At 42.1% G+C, this 22665-nt stretch overlaps 1 protein-coding gene across 1 annotated transcript in view; it reads left to right on the top strand.

Moving 5' to 3' along the window:
* Positions 1-22665, top strand: part of LOC133019705 (gamma-aminobutyric acid receptor subunit beta-2-like) — a 62222-nt gene that overhangs the window by 8607 nt on the left and 30950 nt on the right. Inside the window, exon 4 of the mRNA XM_061086263.1 lies at positions 17407-17627. Within this exon, the coding sequence (XP_060942246.1) occupies positions 17407-17627 (221 nt within the window). The remainder of the gene's footprint in view (positions 1-17406; positions 17628-22665) is intronic.

Below are 22665 nucleotides of genomic sequence, written 5' to 3'. Positions count from 1 at the left end.
AAAAACCTAAATATGTCAATGATCCACTGTGGGTGAAACGTTGAGCACTTCAGTTTTGAGTAGCTCCCACATAGTGTAAAGTCTCCTGCTGCTGTAAACACCAGCAAATGCTCTTTTAGTTGTGTAACTTTGTTACTGTAGAATTTTGTCCGGCTGGCTTATGAGGTTTCCGAGCCTTTATTAAAACAGGTGCCTCTCCAGTGAAGATGCTCATGCTCTACAGCCGGGTTGGTGAATGGTTTCCCATCAACAGCCACTTCAGTTTTAATAACGTCCTTCCAGGGCCATGCTGTGAATCACACTTAGTTCTTTGTTGCGATGGCTGCATCTGCATCTCTTCAGCAAGGCGGCTGATGTCACATGGTAGTGATGATGATGTTATAAGCAGCTGGTTTTTACAGGTTTGCGTCAGTCAGACCTGTGAGTGACACTGAGTCTGTAGCAGCAGTCATTTGTCCCCCAAAGAGCAAGGCTTCAGTACACGCAGATTCAGAGGGAGGCACATCAACTGGTTTCATATCTGACAATTAGAAAACGTCCTTGGTTCATTATGTCTTTTAATGGAGTTAAATCCTCTCGCTGGTGAGGAAGAGAAGTTTATATTCACAACAGGAGGGAAGCATTAGACCGCAGTGTATCTCTACTAATTGCTAGTAAATGATGTACAGCTAGATGTATATTCCCCACAGAAATAAATGTTATAACGTGTTGATTATCTCACTCAGCATCGACCTTAATTATCCGGTCAATATTTCCAATTGCTCAACGCTTTTGCTTAAAGAACTATCAGTTCTTTTATTTCAATTTTATTGCCAAGTACGTTCACACATACAAGGAATTTGGTCTGGTAATTGGTGCAAACAATGAACATAGAAACATAAAAACGCAATAAATACAACATGCATAGGAGAGCAATAAAAAAAGGGAAACCAGTATATATTTACTGAATATTGAAGATGGCTGACATAATCAACCATGTGTTTTTTTCTTTCCAGTAAAATGATTCATATCCATAACTAACCAACGGAGTACACACACACACACACACACACACACACAGACACACACACACAACACACACACAGACATAAACACACACACCCACACAAACACACACACACACACTCACTCACACACACACACATACGCACACACACACACACACACAAACACACACACACACACAAACACACACACACACACACACACACAGACACACACACACACACACACAAACACACACACACACACACACACACTCACTCACACACACACACATATGCACACACACACACACAAACACACACACACACACACACACAACCACCCACACACACACACACACAGACAAACACACACACACACACACACACAACCACCCACACACACACACACACAGACAAACACACACACACGCACACACTCCCTCACTCCCCTTCATAAAGCAGCGAGGACTTATGGCTTACATCATTATTAATGTTTCAGACACTGCATATTGTACAATTAGTAACACAGCTCTAAATGTCAGGGGAAGGGAGGCGTGTAATCAATTCCCCCAGGTTAGACCCGCTCACTGGTTAGGCATCTGATTCACTGCAGCCCGTGACAGTGAATGATGGAGTGGATGTTTAGGCATCAGACAGCCCGCCCGCTCCCCCCCCCCACCCCCCCGCAGCTGTGGGTCTAACTCTCCAACAGCAACATCTTGTTCTCGTGTCGGCGGTCGGAACGTGGGGTAATTGACGCCATATTGCCTTCGCCGCGTTCGCTCGTTGCCGGGCCGATAATTTCCACACCTGTCCCACGTCAAGCTGAAGTTGCTCTCCGCTCTGTTTATATTTGCTCCCGGTGTTTCTCTCCCCTCCGGTCTCTGTGGTTCTCGCTCTCGAATACTCTGTGGCTGCTCGATAATGATACAAGGCTAGGGCCCTGTGGCGGGTGGGTGGGTGGGGGGGGGGATTAGACAGAGTTACAAATCGAACTGGGTTAATCGGCTCGGCTACCGTTTCAGGAGGCATCTCTCAGGTCACTTGCCCCACTGCTCTATTTGTTTGTGAGCTACCACTCAAACTCACCTGCTCAAGGGTCTTTTAGGGAATAACAGGAGAAGAGATGGAGCAGGGGACAACACAGCCTCGGATATTCATTATTTCCCAGAGGCCCTTGATTTCTTGAGTGTGTTTTGACCCTTCAGGTGAATCTTGTGAATTAATTTCAAGGATGAGGAGGAGAAGGAAGAAATAGCAGGATTCGTTTTTTTAATGTAGCCTATGCAAATGAAGGTAATAAGCTTATTCGCACATCAAATAGACTAATGTTTCTAGACAGTTTTACTAAAATTAATTGGATTAAGTAAGTGAAGTTGTCAACACATCAACTATTGGGTCATTACGTTTTATCTCACCGATGACGGGAGCAGCAGTTCACTCAGCGTTGGCGTGAAGGACCGAAGACGAACTGAGAAGTCTGGAGAAAGTTTTGTTGTTGAGAAAAATGTTGCAGGAATGGTTGTCGGTCAACTTGGTCTTCAGCCGCTTTCTGTTGAGTCATCAGAGAACAAAATACTCAAATACTTCACCTGCACCTCCTTAAAATGAAACCTGGCCTTTTCCAAACTCCGCTCAGAACTCTTGGAGGAGGAGAAGGTGTCTCCTCAGAGAATCACCGCGTTGGAGTTTAATGATCTCCAGTTGCATTCTCTCATCGAACTTCTGCCACGTCAATGGAAAAGGTTGGAAGTGAAGAATTTCTTTCTCAAAGGCTGCAAAGTTGTGGGAGAGCTGATTGAATTCTGTCAGAAGAGATATGATGGACACCATGTTCCATCTCTTTTGCAGAGAGGGCTGACATTTGGGAGACAGTGCGGTGAGCCGGGACACATTTCAGATTCATTGTTGCGTCTCAGAGAGACATGTAGTGCTTTTAGGCGCGTGTACATTTGAGTCAGCAGCTGATCTCTGCCTCTCAGAATCTCTTTTTAGGTTAATAGGTTAGGTTGATAGGCTTCACCACAGTGTTCATCACATCACTGGGCTGCCTCGGCACAGAGCTCCTCTTGGTGAATAACAGCCTCCTAAACCAGCAGTGCAGTATTTTAGTAAACAGGACTCGATGGTGAATGTCCCTTGTAGGTTCGAAGTTCTTCTGCACAATTTAAATTACCAACAACCAGCAGATGTTAGCAGATGTGAGCGGCCGCCAGCAGATGTCCGGGACATAACTTCCCTTAGCGCCTTAGCATCATCAAGTTTTTTGGCCTCGTGTTTAAAGACAAAGGTCGAATTAGAAAGTACGCTGAGGCTAAAGGTCAATCTGACTGGCTACTGGCTTGTATGGCAGTTGTATGAAAGCTATGTGGCCGCTCGGTAGATCAGACATCATTACCTCTTTGTCTTTTTAAACTAAACACTGTCCCATTTTAGAACATAGACCCAATGGAGAATATCCCTTGTATGTTTTACCGCAATTAAAGTACTGAGTCAAATTGAAATGCATTGGCTTTCCCATGTGATGACTAGGCCTCAGTGTTATGTCTGGCTGTTTTTTCTTGACATGCTAACATCAGCTCCAGACGATTCCAGTGAGGAAGGATTTTCCTTTTCAGGACAATGAACCGAGCTGTTTTAGCCAATGTGGTGAACGCTGCTGCTGTTTCAGCCTCTGCCCCAGTGTTTAATTTTCATCGTGTCTTCTCACTTTATAAAACATTAATCACTGCAACGGATTCTTCGCAAATCAAACACACTTCCTCTGGGGTTTTCTGATGATAATCTTCCAACCAGGTCAGAAATTTTCGACAATCCCTTCCTTAATTTCTGTCTCTTCAGTTCCACCATGTTCAATCAATTGAGGTCAATATTTTCATTGGTCTAGTCTAGTGAAACAGCAGCAACGGCTTGTGTTAAAACGCTTTAGAGTTAATATACATATAGTACAATAATGTTAAAAACTGAGAGGCCTTATTGCCCTTTATCTTTAAAATTGTCACAGCTGTTGATCGGTGAGGGTCTGGGACAAAGGAGGTAATGTGAGTATGATATGATTTCTTCTCAGCCAAAGCAATAACTGAGTCCTTACAGACTAATTCAACAAATTTGTCATCTTTTCATGAGCTCCAAAATATTGCTTCCAACACGCTGATGGATTTTTTTATCACTCCTCTGGTGTGTAAGTGTCCCTGCTCTGTGTTGTGTAGAGGAGATAACACTCATCACTGCGTGGGACCCTATTTTTAGACTGTTAATCAAGGTAACATGTTCAGACTGACACACTCAGCATGATATCCCATAAAGTGTGAGTTGAGTGAGATTGCTTCATTTCGGCTCATCCACCTGCAGTCAACCCAACAGAGGTCAAAGTGATATGTGCGTGTGTGTGTGTGAAGGGTGTGCGTGTGCCTGTCTCTGTGTGTGTGTGTATGTGTGTGGGAGAAGGGTGTGAGTGTTCAGGCAGGTTTGTGTATTTGGTTTATTGTCTGTTGTCAAACAACAAATAGTGGCTCGCGGTCGCCAACAGTGCAAGCATTTGTCAATGACAACATGGGTGTTGTTTGAAAGGCTTTAGTGCCAGTGAGCAATCACAGAGAGATTTGGGAAGTTAGTAATTGGACAACTGCATATAAATGGTTTCATGTTTCATTGCAACCATTTGCTAAAATCAAAAAAGTTCATTTTATTTCCCATTAATGTACACTCAGCACCACATCTTGACAGAAAAAAACATAAATGTAGAAATTTTTGCAAATGTATTAAAAAAGAAAAACTGAAATATCACATGGTCATTCAGACCCACGAGTATTCAGACCCTTTGCTGTAACACTCATATTTAACTCACATGCTGTCCATTTCTTCTGATCCTCCTTGAGATGGTTCTACTCCTTCATTGGAGTCCAGCTGTGTTTAATTAAACTGATTGGACTTGATTAGGAAAGGCACACACCTGTCTACATAAGACCTTACAGCTCCTGTTCCCTGGGTTTTACTTTATGAAGAATGCTTTCAAATATATCCAACAATCCTTAAAATCTTATCTGGTAAAAGGAGAAATTGTGCATTTTTAAAGATCTTTGTATGTGACTTTATTTGTGTTTTAGAGTTTGAAGTATATTCTGGTCGGCCGAGAGGTTGATGTGGTTGTAGAAGTTAGATGATGAAGGAAAGGACCGCGGACCCAGTACTTACAAGTACAATAATGTTTATTACACAGAAGTTTCACAGGTCAGACGGATACCATGGTATACCCGGAGACATCACAAGCCAATAGTGAAAGTCTGTCTTGTCCCAGACGTTTTATAGGTGGGAGGTGGGACCCCAAAACTAGAGATAACATTACATCACACAACAGGGCCTTCAGACTAAATAAGGGCATGTTTAGTATCTTGTAGTGTGAGGCGTCTTCATGGTAAAGGTCAAAGAGTATTCTCTGGAGGAGAGGGTTAACGCATACCTTCCATACCATATGGGATAGTATTTAACGAGTGTGAGAATTTGTGAATCAACACACCGAAGATGATAACATGTCATCGTGGTTTATAACCATGTTAAAAGGAGTTATTAGCTCAAATCATTAACTCTAGTGAATACACGACAAGTTCCACGTGTCTCGACCTACGGGATGAATAGATTTCCATCCGAGGCCCCGCTGCCCCTATCATCTCGGCCTTATTACAACTGGTCACGTGGGTCACTGTGATTTGTCTCATGTCTGGGACTAACACAGATTTTACAGTGCGTGGAACCTCATCCTGCCAGCTGTTGATGGAGCACAGGGCTGGATTCTGCTTTGTCACAGCTTGTCAAAATACAGGAACTTGATAATGGCCAAACCGGAGAGGCGGCGGGTGTGGATTGGTTTTCACAGCAGCCAAACACGACACTGAGAGCTGATAATGGGATGTTGTTGAGAGATTTAATGCAGCGCTTCCTCTTGTTTGGAGTGATACTTTGGCCATCACTTCACTTTCTTCAGCTGGCTGTGCATTGTGCTCATATTTCATATAGCTGAATTTTAACAGTGTTCATTTTGCGCTCTGAGTTGAAATATCAATTATTTGTTGAGCAAAATCTAAAAAAGAAAAAAATGAGTGTGTTCTGATCCTCGTTGCTCGAGGTTTTAAAAGCTTCCCTCTGTCTTTTGATTCCGTGAAGTAGCACAGTTGGGAAAATTAAGCCGGGAACGAGTGCTGCTGTGAGACGCTGTGCTATTCTATTGAGTTTCCAGCTTTTTGAAAGATCCAGTGTTAGAATTTTACTACTCATGGAAAAGATAAACAGAAAGAGAACCTGGATGAGAGGTAGGCATGAGGTTTGAAATGCTCTGCTCTCTTTAATGCTGATAAATGGCCGTCCCTCTCCTATTTGCATTTGAATAGATGGTCCTGTTCTTTGCATTATTTTCTTGTAAGTAGTGGGAGACCTTGTCAGGAAGAAAGTGGAAGTAGTCTTCGCATTTGTTTTATCACCTTCTGTCCAGACAGAACAATACGATAAGGTATGTTTTCTGCATGATATCAATATGAACCCAGATCCCTCTCCATTGATCAATATCAAAGTTTACGAAAGAAATACAGCTAAATACTGTTTGTGTTGTTTTTTGCTGATAGATTTGAGTGAAAACAAGTCAAAGTACTGTTGGGATTGTAGATTCTGTTCTGGGCCGAGGGCAATGAAACGAAAATCAGGTCAATAATCTCCCTCACCAGTTAAAGAGGTCAGATCGGGTGAGATGAGGAGAAACAAATGACCCGGTGAGGATTAGTGTTGTTCACGATGTTTGCTTAGTTTTGTGTGAGATGCTCTTTCATTTCCGAGAACTGTGGGTATTAAGGCTTCTTCACATCAAGTTGTTATTACTTTTTTGTGACATGTAGGAAACCACTAATGTTTGTCGTATAAAGTTTGAACATGAAATACAATCAGAGCAACTTAGTGCTTGACAATGGACGAAAATATCGATGAAAGTATTATTGTTATCAATCCAATCAAAAAGCTGATTGTGATAAAAGGATTAAGTTCTTTTAATGTCCTGTACCTTCAGGTTTTATTGCAAACCTCTGCCACAACCCCAACAGAGTGGAGGAGAATGAGATTTTATCTTTGGTGTTAAAAGAGCCGAAAAGTAAATGGCAGTAAATGTCAAATGTTACGGTGGAGTTTCAAGAGTTTATTCTACACGAAAATATAAACTTTTACAAGAGTGTTTGACAATTTCCCACCATTGATTGTGTCACAGTGGCCACCACGTTTACACACAGTTTATAAGTCAATAGGAAAAAAAAGCAGTTGGAGATTTCATGGGTTTTCATTCAAGCAAGTTTGAATGAAATATATATTTTTTTGAACCTCCAGTTTCATATGGTTTAATGATGTAAGGATGAGAAGATGAAAAGAAAAAAAGATTGTTTTTGAAAAATGGCTCCAACCCTTTCTTTAATGTCACATCCATCAATATGTTTTTGTGTTGTTGAAGGTGCTGTTGTGAAGATGAACCAAATTACTTTCCACAATAGCATGTCTCTATTGTTGCTCTGTCATTGCCACTCACACACATACACACACATTCACACACACACACACACACACACACAGGCATGCATGCATCCTGAAGTTGACACCTTCCTAAAGCGCCCCTGCGTCTTTTGTAGGTCAGTCCAGCTGTGAGGAGATATTGCTTCTTCGGGGGTGTCCTTGCCCAAGGAGATCCTGTATACAGGCCATCAAACCTGAACTCACGCACCAGGAGAGGCCAAACACCGAGAGACACACAGACACACACGAGTAAACTGAATTTGTGGTTTAGATACAAGGACCTGATAAATCGGTTTTCTGCACTCGCTCGGGCTGTAGATGTGCAATCGATCCACAGATGTCCATATATTGCATTATCTTCTGATTGACAATGTGGAGATGTGCAGTGCGCTTCTCGCTACTCTCTCTGAATAGCAATCGGCCTCTTCCTCAGTTCCCTCACTCTTACATAATGCATGAGGATTCCTCAGGTGGATCGGTGTGTTTTTTTTTATATGAGTTGTATATCATCAAAGGACAGCTGTCCAACATCCTAAAGCAGCAATTTGGCGAGTTTGTCATAAAAGGACAATACACCTCTGCATCTTTAGGGGAATAATGACTCAAACACACACATACAACCACACACACACACACACACACACACACACGCACACACAAACAAACAATTGTTTTATGCAGGAGAAGCGGTAAGTGTGACCTTTCGTCCCATGTGAACGACAGCTGAGATTGAAACCTCCCTCACCTGCCTCCACATCTTCTAGTGGGATAGAGGAGCCGAATAATAATATGCGTACCGTTGTCCCTTCCCCCCCCCACAACCACAACCACCTCTGCCATCACCCGCCCTTTCCGTATTGCCACTCTACTCCACTCCTCTCCAGGGACACAAAAGGGCCTGCAGATGCTCCAATCGACTCTAATAAATTGTATGTAGTCAGTTAAGCTGCCCGGCTGCCAACTGGCAGAGCTGTGAACCTCTGCTTTGGGAGAGCTCCGAGAGAAAAAAGGAGAAAAAGAAGGTTCCTCTAAATTTGATTCACCTTCAGCAGCGAGGTCTCTTGAAAGCTGTGTCCAGGGCAGAGTAAATGATGAAAGAGTATGGTGGGAAAAGGGGATATATATATGTGTTTATAAAGAAAGAGAGAGGGGTGGGAGACACCAGGGAAGGAAGGTAACCAAACTACGTCTTGGCTTTATTGAAATCCATCATCTAGTTTCCACCAGTAAATGGTCTTAATGGAAGAAAACACAAAAAAGTGTAGTCAAGAGAGTCTGGGTCAGAGTAATGCCCTTGTTGGAATTTAATCCTAAAACTCAAACCACAGATACAAAAGCAAATCCTCTTTCAAATACATATACAGATACATTTAAAGGGACTCTTACCTTTGTTGCATTTGAGAATTACAGCACATTCGATTCATCCCGCCTTCCTCCAATGCCCCACCCCCTCGTTCCCATCCGCGGTGTTTTTTCTTTTGTTTCTCCCCCTGGGAGCGGCTGTTTCAGTACGCCGTGGACCACTTTGGTCTGCCATCGTCAGTCGCTACGGTCGATACGGTCGCTACTCGCTACTGTCTGCCGTGGAATCAAAACAAACCCTATAGTTGAGGACGCGCCTTGATGACGCGGGCCCGAATGCGCCACAAGAAGCAGACGGGCTTCCTGTCTGTTTCCATGCAGCAAACAGACAGGTCTGTCGGCCAATAAGGTCCTTCGGTCCGAAGAATTTTATTGGTTGAAGTTTTCACTAAATATTACGAGAGTGAAATAATTGTTTGCTTTAACTCCTGGTGGGTCTGTCTTGCATTTTAGAGTGTCATTACCTTATTAATACCAATTTAACCTTATCCACAAAAAGTGTAAAAATGCAACAAAGGTAAGAGTCCCTTTAATTGGAAATCAATAATTCATTGATTGTCTATTTGTTGTTTGATTGATATTTTGACATTTGACAACCAGACATGTGATTGTTCTCTGAACAGAATAGAATATAAAGTACTTTTCAAATTTGTCTTTGATTACATGTGCAAAAAGTGCTATAAAAGATACTTTAAAAAACACAGTCACATCCAAACAGACATATTTACAAGATAAAGTTTCATAAAGACACTTTCATTAAACACAACAACCCGAATAAAATTGATTGATGAAAAGTTGGAACCACAAGGAGTGACTGTCTTTTACTGATTCGATTATTTTGTGGGAATATGGAAAAACGATTTCCTGTGGATGGTTTTCTTTGCTCTGGGGACTCTGGCTGTGGTCGTCCTTTGCAACCTTAGCGTTGATGGAAAGACGATGCAGTGACACTGTTTGAAAATCACCTTAGATATACTGTCCCTGTCACGGATGTGTCTTGTTATATCTATTCAGATATACGTGTTTCTTGTTTAAGCTGTCAATCCGACCGCCGGCCTTATTTATTCTGGAGCAAATGGGCCAAATGCAACCCCTGCAGCCGCCCCTGTGTGCGTTCCTGTGGCAGATTTACTCCACGCGGTGCACAAGCTGTTCCAGATATGGATCCGAATCCTAAGGACTCCATCCTCACAACCCCGCAGACTGGGGGAATATATGTCACTCAGCTCTGTGGGGAACGAGAAATGTATTATTAGGCCTCTTTTGCAAATTCTGCGCCCCCCCACGCCAGGTTCCTCGTGCCCTGGGGCTGACGGCACCGAGTACAATGAGAGACGGGAAATTGAAAGGCACTTGGTGATGTTGAGGGGTTTTCTGTGGAGATCTTAAATAGGTGGATGATAGAGTGCAGTATGGACATATGGCTGAGTGGCGGTGGGATCAGATTTCCTCCCCTGCTGACGGTATTTCAAAGAGAGGAGGGAAGGAGAGAGTGAGACAGACGCAGAGAGGATGGAGGCGGAGGAGGGTTTCGGAGGCAGGCTGCATTAAGATTCAGCCCCACTCTTCAAGGTCACTGCACTATAGAAATCATTTAAAGCAGCAAATACCCTCGTTCACGTTTACAATTATACCCCAAACAAACAAACTGTTATTCAAGATCAGAATCAGAATCAGAATCAGAAGTATTTTATTGCCAAGTACGTTCACACATACAAGGAATTTGCTCTGGTTATTGGTGCAAACAATGAACATAGAAACATAAAAACGCAATAAATACAACATGCATAGGAGAGCAATAAAAAATGGGAAACCAGTATATATTTACTCACTGTTTACTTCTTATTTACTCACTTTTTACCAATTTTTTATACAAAGTAACATTTATTTTGAGATAAACATTTCTGAACAAAAATATATAAAAAATATAAAAAGTTAAGTAAAAAGTGAAATGCTAAATGCAAAACAGTGAACAGTGTCAGATTGCAATATGCAATGTAATGCAGTATAATATAATATGATATGATATAATGTGTTAATTTAACACATCCTAGAGGTGTGGGGGTGGAATAAAAGTCCGAGTCAGGTGGGGGTCCCGGGCCTTGTTGATAAGGCCAACTGCAGTCGGGAAGAAGCTGGTCTTGTGGCGGGAGGTTTTGGTCCTGATCATAACCACGTGGTTTGTTAAGTCAAATATCCATCATCCGGTTGATTGGCTGCCCTTTTAACCTCAATGAGCCATTTTTTGGACATATATTTATTGGTTTTATACATTTACATCAATTTACAGATTTACAAATATACAAGACCCTTCCCCAACCTGAGCATATGGCAGCATAAATGGAAATAAATATTACAAAAGTCACAGAAATTGCTAAGATATGATTCCAACATAAATTCAAATACAAACATTACAATGAAACTACTAATTTGTTTAAACTAAATTAAAACAAAATTGAATATGTAAAATAGATTTCAGTCACTAACAAGAAACATAGCACAGAACACATCTGCCATGTTCTCTACAGCCCGGCTCTGTTTAGTGGTAATGATCGAAGCCATTCACAGTCTCCTGCAGTGTGTTCCAGCATCTCCCCCCCCATCGACACCACATGCAAATAGATGCAACAGGAGCTGTGTGCGGAGCTGGAGATGGAAAGATGAAGAGGGGGATAGATGGGGCAGATGAGGAGAGAGGGATAAAAGAGAACGGGGGGAGAGAGAAGAGCGACGGGAGGTCATTGCATGGCGCCGAGAACCGGGGGTCCTCGGAGTGGAGAGCCGCGAGAATAAAAGCAATTTGCATCATCGTTCAACTGAGCTTTCCGACGCCTTTCATTTACAACCCCCCCCTCCCTCCCTTCCTCCCTTTCAGCCAACCCACCCCACTGTACCGCGGCTCTCAAATTGAGAACTGACTTCAAGGGCAGTGGGGAAAGAAAGAGGGAATATAACCAGCGCTCGTTCTCATTCTGATCGCTCTCTCCATTCTTTCTCCCCAGCCTCCGTTCTTTTCCTCCTCCCTCCTCATCATCATCACTGTCTCCCGCCAATCATGCCTCATCACTCCCGAGCATTTACTCAACTGTTTTTTCCGCCTCTCTCAATATTTCCTTCATCTCCCTCCTCCGCTTCCACTCGGTTCTTACACTTTGCTCTCCACTTCATCAAGAGACGACTTTGAGTGAAAACCCACAGAATCTGTCTTTTTGTGAAAAAAATGCCCCAAGGTGGAATATGTTGATTGGATAATAATTTAATTATATTGAATTATGAGCTCTGGCACAAGTGGCCTGACATTGTTATATGATCACAGAACCACATGAGGAAGGTTGGAGTTTGTATCAATGTTTCTTAATCTCTTTTTATTACTTTTTTTTAATCTAAAGTATGATCCAGCCATTAATAGCTCTTTTTTGGCCACTCGGGGGCAGCAGAAACAATGCTCTGAATAAAACATTTGAATGTTATTAATCTTTAATCAGATTTACAAACAGTCACTCTTTTACATATTAGATAAAGTCCAAATGTAATTTATTCATGGTTATGACCTGGCAAATGTAGATGCAGTGGTTTCAGTTCCCTCTCCTCTGCCGACCAAGTGAAATATCTGCTATGAAACAGTAAGAAAGTCGATGTGAACTCAAACCCAAACAGTTGTTCTCTCTCCTGGAGATGAATTGGCGACTCTATATCGTCCGTGGGTGTGAACGTGAGAGTGAATGATGGTCGGTCTCTGTATGTCGGCCCTGTGATGTCACCACATGTCAGCTGGGACGGTCGCCAGCCGTCTGTGACCCTCCCAGGATCAGCAGTTTATCAAATGGATGGAACACGGATGGATTTCTTTGTTGTTTTGTATTTTTGTTTCTGTTATGCTGAGAAAATGGTTCTACAACAAGCTCATTCAATTCAAGACACGGTTGAGTCCTTACAAGTGAAATCCTACCAGCCTCTGGCATGTTTATTTGCATATAGAGCAGATGGTCACAAGTGGTCACAGGAGACTTATTCAGGACGTATTTTAATACCAGGTATTGATCGGATCTCTCAGGACAGATGTTAATACCAGATGTGAGCAAGCTGAAATTCACCATAAGGAGCTCAGTCCTGTGTTTCTTGTTTCATTTCAATCTTAATCCCAAAAGTTTTACTGCATATCAACTAACCGAGTTCTTCACCTTTTCATTGCTGTAAAACATTTAGTTTTTCTCATCCAATGTTTATTTTCCAGTACAAATATCCATATTTGAGAGTTGAGTTGCCGAGCTGAGCTGAGAGGACCTGAGTTGAACCTCACCTACTTTCAGTCAGTTCTAAATATAGTTTACATTTGCAAGTACAACTCAATATTGCAGTAGGAATACTCTATTCAGTTTGCAGTACCAGGTTGTTTTGGCAGGAGAGGTCTGGACAGTCCCGACCTGATGTAGAACGCTCCTGACGTGATGCTGGGTGGAATTCCAGGTTCTTCTCTTTCCTCTTGGCTTTTTCCACTGATGTCTAGCTACTCGATTCCCTCTATATGCCGTTCGTCGACCTTTCCCTCCGACCGTTACTTCTATCCGTTAGGGAGCAATCATATCACTCCCTGACACATTTTATTGGGTTTTTCTCAATTGGAAATCCAGGACTTGGCTGCTCAGCCTTTTCTAATCATCCTGCTTCTCCACTTTATTGGTTTGGACCTCCTTCTTGTCCCTGTTCCCAAGTCATCAAGTCCCCTCAGGATCTACCTGGTTGTTGTTATAGCCTGGTCATCCATTGAGCCTCTCTAAAGGTTAGTGGTTACCAGCCCTCTGGGTTCCTTGTCTGCAGCTCTTATGAGTACATTCATCCCCTTGATGAATAAGAAGGAAGAAATTGTGATTTCCTTTTTCAGTTCCTGGCAGCGGGTGGTGAAATGGGTTTTTTGAATCCTCCAGATTAGTGAGTGATCGTTCCGTTGACACGATCCGTAAAAACAAAAACACTGAACAAGAAATCTTCAAAATGAGCGAACACAGCAGTTGAGCTGCTGGACATCACTTGATGGTCACAAAGGATTCTCAGGTTCTGATGCAGCTGTGAGTGTCTCTGGCAGCTTGGCAGCACAGAGCATTCAGCATCATTCTCCCGCATCTCTCTCTATCTCGTTTTCCTTTTTCTCTCTCTTTCTCTCCAACAATTCGTTTTTGGTGCTGATGCTCATTATGACCGTTGTTATGACAGCCTCCCTTGCACTTACATGCACACAGCTGCTGCAGCTATTCTGGTGATTTACACCACCCTCCACCCACAGAGAGATAAAGAGAGACGTCCACTGTAGATGTCTTTATGGAGAGCTTTATGTTCACAGTAAACTGGCCACAGTGGTACCTCCGCGAGGCCGGAGCCGCAAAGCAAACCACTGGGCGAGCAGTAATGGGCTCTCCGGGACGACAATAGAAACATTCACTCAGTTAAATAACTCGACTGTCACTTTATTCCTCTAACTTTTTCACAGCTAAGTACTTCGAATAAAAAAAGGCAGAGGCTGTCATGTGGAGACTTGTGCGTGTGTGTGTGCCACCACGGCTGATGACTCTACCGAATTTGTATTTTTTATCTAATATATCTTATCTCTGCTGTTACATGTTGCAAAAGGATTGTATGACCAGGAAAAAAGTCTTCTGTCCCTGTTCGTGTTTTTTATTAAGATACGTAAAGCAGTTCTTGAGGTATTTTTGTCATCATCTTTGATGTCCAAAGCCCAACAAACTAGGAGTAAATACTGTGAGTGCATCTGTGTGGACGTGTGTGTTTGTGTTCCTCTCTGATTCTTATGATGTGTGTGAAACGACGAGTGCAGAGGAGATAGTTTTCGGAGGACGGCATGGCAACAAGCATCTCTCCAGCCACACGTGCGGTGGTGAGCGGCGAGCGGTTACATAACCACAGGCCAGGGACGCAAGTGTTGGGGAAGGCAGCACGTGCAGTCCAGAAATCATTGGTGCAAGCGTCGAGCCACCGAGATCTAAGAATTCAGTTATGTGACGGCTGATTGCGCTAAAACCGAGAGAGCGAGCGACTTTAAAGTCAAACACAGACATTTTTTTGCTATTTTACGCCGGAACCTGCCGCCTCATTTTTTTATTCTCCCACATCTAATTAAACCTCTACAAATGTACCCCATCAAACTGTCCTAAATTAGCCATTCCGGTGTTTTCAAGGCTGTCAAAATGAAAGTTGCATAAATCCCAGACTGTGTTTGACCCCTGGATTTTACTCAGATCATTCTTTTCCCATTCCAAGTCCAATTATAGTGCTGCGTTTCAGAATTGCCACTTTACTATTTATGTCTTTGAAAAAACTTGATTCTCAAACTCCTGGTTGTCAGCACCCCCGTGCCAAATAAGATGCCAACAACAACAACAACAACAACGTGACAAAACCTATTTAAGTCAGACAAGGATTTCTCTGAGAAAAGCTGCTCCCGTTTCCCCGACTCCATCCAGTCAGTCGACGAGTCTCCGGTTCCCAAGGTGCTGCGCGATGTCAGATCTGTAGCCGACGGGCATATTCAAAAATGCATGTTCAGCCTCTTTGCCAGGAAGTGGATGTGCCAGTCATGACAAAAAGTTCCCTGAGACAGCAAGTTTATTTAACTTGGTTTTCCGTGGATGATTGGTAGGCTTCTTACATCAGTGAGCTACATGAGTGCCGTACTGCTGGCTGGACTCTTTTATGATGTCCCAGATTTATCGTCTGGGAATTCAGCTGCAAGATATCAAACTTCCTCTATTTCCTCTATGAATGATTTACCCACTGTATGATTTTTCGGAGTGTGCACATGTATCAGAACAGTACGAAAAAATAGCATGTATGTGTGAATCCTATCCTGGATGTAGTTACAATCAGTGATCTGACCTTTACCAATTAGTGCTTATATATAGATATACAGATAGTATGGTCAGGATTGGGGGTATAGATATGTAACAGTTTGTGGAGGAAGAGACAAACAAACATAGCAAAATAGTCTTGATAATAATTCTAATGACATAACAGAAAACCTAGTTACACAAAGACACGTTTTTTGAGGAGATAAGATTGAGTATAAACTTTTTAGGGTTGTATATATTTTCATGGGGCTTCATAGGATGGGTTTGGTATTTTCTTTTATTTATTCATTCACACATTTTTCCGTTCCGGTCTTTTTCTCCTTCTCTGAATTCAAAATGAGAGTGAATTTACCGACCTGAGTAACTGACCTATATATCAGGAGTTTGTAGGTTTGTTTATATGTTGTGTCTGTGACGTTCAGTGTATTCTGGAGTTTGACGAATGCATTTCCTTCTCCCGCAAACATCTTCAACACCGATTTCTTGAATACTCCGAAACCTGCATCGCTCTGATTATATTTTACATATTAGCATTTGAAAGTTAGCCGTTTGGCCTTTTCTCCATCATATTGTCAACACAAATTGACCGACTTGCGTGTGTACGTACGTTCAAAACCTTGATTCCACGCTCGTGAAGCATGAGACGGTCAAAACGTCCACAGGGAAGCAAGTGCTCGGACAAGCTTCATCCTCGTCCTCACCCTCCCCATCCCTGGAAAAAAAAAGACTTCTCATGTTCATCTCATCTTCAAAGGAACCTTGTACCACGAGTATAATAAGATATATTTCTCTCATTTGAAAGTAACATGCATAAAACGTCCAGGACACTTTGATGTCTGCCTCTGCCATGTAAAGCAGACAGTCCCTCAGAGGCAGATGGGCTGCCTGTGCAGGGTAGACCCCGGCTCTCACATTGATGTGATGTGAGAGCCCGGGTCTACCGTTCCAGTTCTGGAGGGAACAAACAGAAGAAAATGGGTGAATATGTTATGCGAGTGCAGCTCATTTCACAAACAGTGCTTGATCCCGGATAGACAGCCACTGTCAAAGCAAGTGGAGCATGTAGAGTTCGGTTTGTGAAGCAGATTCTCGAGGTTGCTCCGAGGTTTTTTTAATTTGTCTGAAACATGTGGCGTCTCTTGCTCTCTTCAGCTCCCCACTTGTGTGTTTGCACGAGTGTCACACATGCACAAAAAAAAACACACAGAAAACAATCAGCATATGTTTGTTTTCTGATATATGAACAGACAAAAACTGACACACATACACACACAAACAATCACAAACCAAATCCTAACCATCTGTCTCTCTGTCTCGTCCCCTCTGACACAAACACACTCTTTCACACTGTCTGGCTAAAACCTCGTGTTCCTACGAACAGAAGGAATTCCCCGCTGCCGTGTACCCAGAGTTTTTCTGACCTGTGCTGCGACTGTTCTGTTTGCTTTTAAGTGAACTTCATCCAATATTGAAGCCCGGTCTGGTCTAATTTGAGAGTGTGCAGTGGAAACATATTACAGAGCAGCTGTGTAAAATGGTTGCTTTGGAGAGTAACTGTCCCCTTTTCTCTTTTTGTCCCCCTTCCCCCTCTTTCATCCCTCTCTCTTCCTCCTCCTCCTACTCTGTGTCCTCTTCTGCTCCCTCTGTGCACTTTCCAGGACTACACTTTGACGATGTACTTCCAGCAGGCCTGGCGAGACAAGCGGCTGTCCTACTCCGAGATCCCACTCAATCTGACCCTAGATAACCGGGTGGCCGACCAGCTCTGGGTCCCCGACACCTACTTTCTCAACGACAAGAAATCGTTTGTCCACGGTGTCACGGTGAAAAACAGAATGATCCGGCTGCACCCGGACGGCACCGTGCTGTACGGCCTGAGGTGAGATATCGATCTCTTGAAATAACTCTTGTGACAACGCAACAAGACCAGGAGCTCAGATTCAAGATTCAAGATTTTTTTATTGTCAAATGAACAGAGATAACATGAAGTAGTCACTGTCAATGAAATACTTGGGTCACAGGCTCTCTTTAAGCAATGCTCAGTAATTTCAACCCAAAAAAATAAAATAGAAATAGAAATAGTATAAAATAGAATAAAAAAGAATAAAATAGAATAACAATGAAATAGAATATCAAAAATTTAAAATAGAAAATAAAATATATACATCTAAATATATATCTGTAGAGATATTTACATGTACAATCAAATAAACACACAACTCCCACCTGCTGTATGAGAACCACACCAGATAGTGATCGACTGTGCGGCGCAAATTCTAGTAATTTACGAGTTGTCAAACACTTAATCTAGTTTCTTTCAAAATCCAAAACAATCAATCCTCTACCAACTTTATTAAACAGTGAGTCAGGCAGTAATTGTCTAATCAGAGCCATGATGGAGAAAAACAAATGACGTGAGCGGCAACATCGTCCCTGAGTGGAAATTATGATGTTGATGAACTGACCTACTTGTGTCCTCATTAACAGGACATGCACAACCTGCCAACTACAGGCATCTGTATTGGATTCAACTTGTTATAGTAGCAGATATACTTCAATAGGTATAAAATCATACATTAAATCAAATTTTTTTAATGATCAAGCAACTGTTAAACCAATATTTACCAGTTAAAAGTGCTGCCCCTGCTTATAACACTGTATGGGTGAAAAGTTGGGCGTCTGCAGCACTAACAACAGTTTAAACACTTTTTTTCTCTATTTGCAAATGTCGCGTTAGGTAGTTTAGACCATAGACATATATAAAGAATAGATGTCTCGTTCGCCGGAGCCGGACGTCACCACATGGTGGCCATCTTGCTAGGGGGCAGCTCGCTCACCCATAACATTGTGTTGGTAGTGGTAAATAACCATAACTTGCTCAATTTTCAACCGATTTCGAAACGGTCTGGTTTGTTATAAACGTCAGAGATGTAGATATGACACTGCATACTTATGAATAATTATGTTATTTAAAAAAAAAAAAAAAAATTAATGCAGTGTCATAACTACATCTCTGACGTTTATAACAAACCAGACCGTTTCAAAATCGGTTGAAAATTGAGTAAGCTATGGTTATTTACCACTACCAACACAATGTTATGGGTGAGCGAGCTGCCCCCTAGCAAGATGGCCGCCATGTGGTGAGGTCCGGCTACGTTGGCCGCCAACGCAGACGAGACATCTAGCCTTTATATATGTCTATGGTTTAGACGCTGGTGTGATGGCTACGCTTCAGCACCACAGCTCACGAAACACTGTCCGCCCATGGCTTCTAACTTACACTGGTTCCAGGCCCAGTTTGTTTATTCCTTCCATCTATTCCCCTGTTGCTGCTGCTCGGTTTGCAGGGACCCCTCACACGCTGAGATGAAGAGAGGAAGACCTCATTCGTTTTCTTTCTTCCTTTCAATCATAAAAAGCTATTAGCAGCGTGTTGAACACTTGACAGTGTCTCCTGACTGGAAAATGGCATCACTAATTTTGATTTGTTGCAGTTGAAACATAAACCTGTCAGAGGATCGAAACATCCATTCGTCTCAGTCACTCGACCGACCACAGACGAATAAAAAAAAAACATACGCTTGTAATTTTGACTATCTTCTCAAACACAGTGTGATGGATGAGTGTCTCAGCTACAAAATCGTGGAAGTGCAACTTTAAGAAAATAATCAAATCTTTCCCCAAGCTCAGACATTTGCACATGTTTTATGTTCGTACCACGCTTCCCACCTGTTTTTCCAAATGCCGAATCCCACCACACACACAAACCCATTCTACGATTTTGAATTGATCGCCCCGCTCCGTGGAGCTCCGACCTCTCCGAGTTAACATGATGACTTTTCACTTCTCACACCTCACTGATGCCTCATCAGTTCGTTTTCCAAATGGGCCTCGGATGCACAAACTCTATAAAGAAGTTATTGAAAACCATAACGTCTTAATGGCCATCACGGCAGCGCCTTGGCACCGGTGTGGGAGAGTGAAATTAAATAGAGGCGGCGAGAGGAGACGCTGAAGGAGGCAGAGCAGCGTTAAGGAGACGGGAAGAGAGAAATCTTCTCGGTATAGCTCTCTTCGGTCGTCTCCATCAATGTTGTCCATCTTCATCGCCCTCTCACCGCGTTCAGCATGTTTTCGATTTGCTCAGATTCCTATCAGAAGGGTTTGTAACGTCTCTCTCACCATCTTCATGTAAACCAAAGAAACGCCTGCCAGGATTGAAGTGCGCGTGGTTGTGATTCCAAAAGAAACACAAAGAAGTGTTGTACAGTCACAGCAGGAGACGAGGTGGAAGAGGAGCAGGAGGACGACCAATCTTATAAACTGATAAAGAAAAGCAAATGATATTAAAGAATTGAGAAGTATTCAGAAGACAAACAGCAGAAATTCCTATGGGCTGCCATTCGCCTTCCAAACATGAGAATCAAATCCTAATCTCTGTCTCCCGACACAATCATTTTATTTATCATACTGAGGCCTTGAGTTTTCTTAACAGAGAATTAATCCCTTGGAAAGATGCTGAGCTACATTCCTGGATTTATCTTTAAAAAACCTAACGACTTGTCCTCACACGTTTTTTGACAATTGTTTCTTTAGTACATTATACAAAAAATAAAACAAAAAGCAATCCTCATCTCAAACTTAACTTTGTCTCTTTACTGGCGTAATCCCTGTCTCTGGATCATAGCTGGGTTAGAAGAAACATGCAGACACTTGATTTGATGAAAGTCACATTTCTCACAGTAAACACATCATCAAGCAAAGCGATATCTGGGCTTTTAGGACTTTGATCTTTTAAGATATCTTCAGGTTTATATCAAAAAAAGAGTTTGTGTCATTCCTGGATATACTGTACAGTGGCTAGTCCTTTAATTTGATGTCCCAGTCCCCTGTGGGACGTTAAACATCACATTCCTACACAGAGTAAATACAATATCAAGCAAAGGACTTTATGGATTTTGAAGTTGATTGATGATAATTTTGTTTCGAACTTTTGAGGTTTATCACAGTCAGGGAAATAACAGAAACATTTTTAAACAAAGGTGTGTCCTTCCTGGATATACTGTACCTTGGATCATTCATCAGACTGAAGCTCCAGTCTCCTGGGATCAGTTTGACACATAGTAAAGTAATGTCTTCTTAATTAAGTGTAGTGCTTGATTGTGGATTTAAGTGTGTTTCCTTTTCTTCACTTCCGATTGTCGAGAACAGTAAAACATGGACAAAAGCCCCAAAGCACAAAAAAAGAAATCTGTAGCGGCAGCGGCAGATTGCGAGGGAGAGATTATACTGAAATAGTTCAAATTGTCCTTGTGTCAGGACATTTGAGTTGAGAGGGATAATGTACAGTATCAACCCGAACAATGAATCCAATATGCAAATGAAAAAATCTATAATCACTTGGAATATGGGTCCGGACATTTACGTTGGCCGAAGTCTGGACTCAAAGTCGGCACAAATATTACTTTGGATGAAGTGGGATTAGAGTGAAACTGGGAGAAGAAATCTATCACCCTGGACACTCAATATCATGTAAGTAGGATGACCAGATTTTAACAAATCCTAAATTGGGTCATGGGATCTTCGGCATGTCTGCGGATGCTCATAAATCCAGGGAGCACATGCAGATACAGCATATCACTGCCCTCCGCAAGTCTAATACAATGTATGCAGCTCACTCTAATTTATTACGTCAATAAATTAGAGTACATTGAACTTATATGGTCCATGTGATGGTAGTTGGGTCATCGCAGAGTCAAGTCGTAAAGTAGTCAAACATGATTTATTAAAGGGGGTAATGTCAATGATGATTCCTATCTCTGACTGGAGAATAATTTTAAAACATTATTAAAACATATGTATAGATTCATGGCTCAAGAACAAGGTCAATTAGGTTGACATTTAAGGAAGAGTTGGACATTTTGGGGGAAGAGGTGATTTGATTGATGGAACCAGGAGAGAACAGCCAGTGTGGCTCTGTCCTACGTTCAACAATACACCTGACAGCCCCTCTAGAGCTCACAAATCAACATCCAGCCATTATTTAGAAGACACACAAACAGAAATGTAAAAAACGACAGTCTGCAGTTTATGAGGAGTTGCGTGTCGGAGGCTATTTATGGGTGAAAGACAGCCTGACAGAGTGATTTCCTGCAGGCCAGTCATCACGGAGTGGTCGTAAAGTATTTACAACACAACACTCCATGACGAGCACTGAGTCACCCGCCAGAAAAACACCCCATGTGGAAAATCACTCAAATGCAATGTGTTGAAAATTATCTTTCTACTCTAAAAAAAAATGGACAAAATGTCCTAAGATAAACTTCAGCTACAGAATTTGGATTAAACATTTTAAAGAAAATTATATTTATTTATGTTTTCTGAAGTTGTTGAGAAGGACAAGACAGGAGCTGCCACTTGACCTATGACCTTTTGGCACACAGTGATGCAAACAGTAGGAAAGTTAACTTTATAAAACACTTTCCACAGAGTAACGTCACCAAGTGACTCAGAAATAAGTGTTGCAAAATAAACAATGACAAAAAAAACAGACAATAAATTTGAACAAATTAACTATCGACTGTTGACTGTGATGTTCACATTGTCTCTGCAGAGACAATGTGAACATCACAGTCAACAGTCGATAGTTAATTTGTTTCGGAAACACAGTATAGGTCCTCTAATAAGGAAACGGGGGCCACATTATCCATGTACACAAACAGCAGGATGCATTGTGAGCAGGAGAATCTTTTCATTCAGGCTGTTTATTAGAAAATGTGATTGGATGCAACGAGTCCTTGGATGCTGATAATAGGAAACACACAAACACACACACATACACACACACACACACACACACACACACACACACACACACACACACACACACACACACACACACACATACACACACACAC

This window comes from Limanda limanda, chromosome 14 (genome assembly GCF_963576545.1).
Source record: "Limanda limanda chromosome 14, fLimLim1.1, whole genome shotgun sequence".
Taxonomy (NCBI): domain Eukaryota; kingdom Metazoa; phylum Chordata; class Actinopteri; order Pleuronectiformes; family Pleuronectidae; genus Limanda; species Limanda limanda.
The sequence above is the reverse complement of the archived record's forward strand: the minus strand, read 5'-3'. Positions and strand labels throughout refer to the sequence as shown.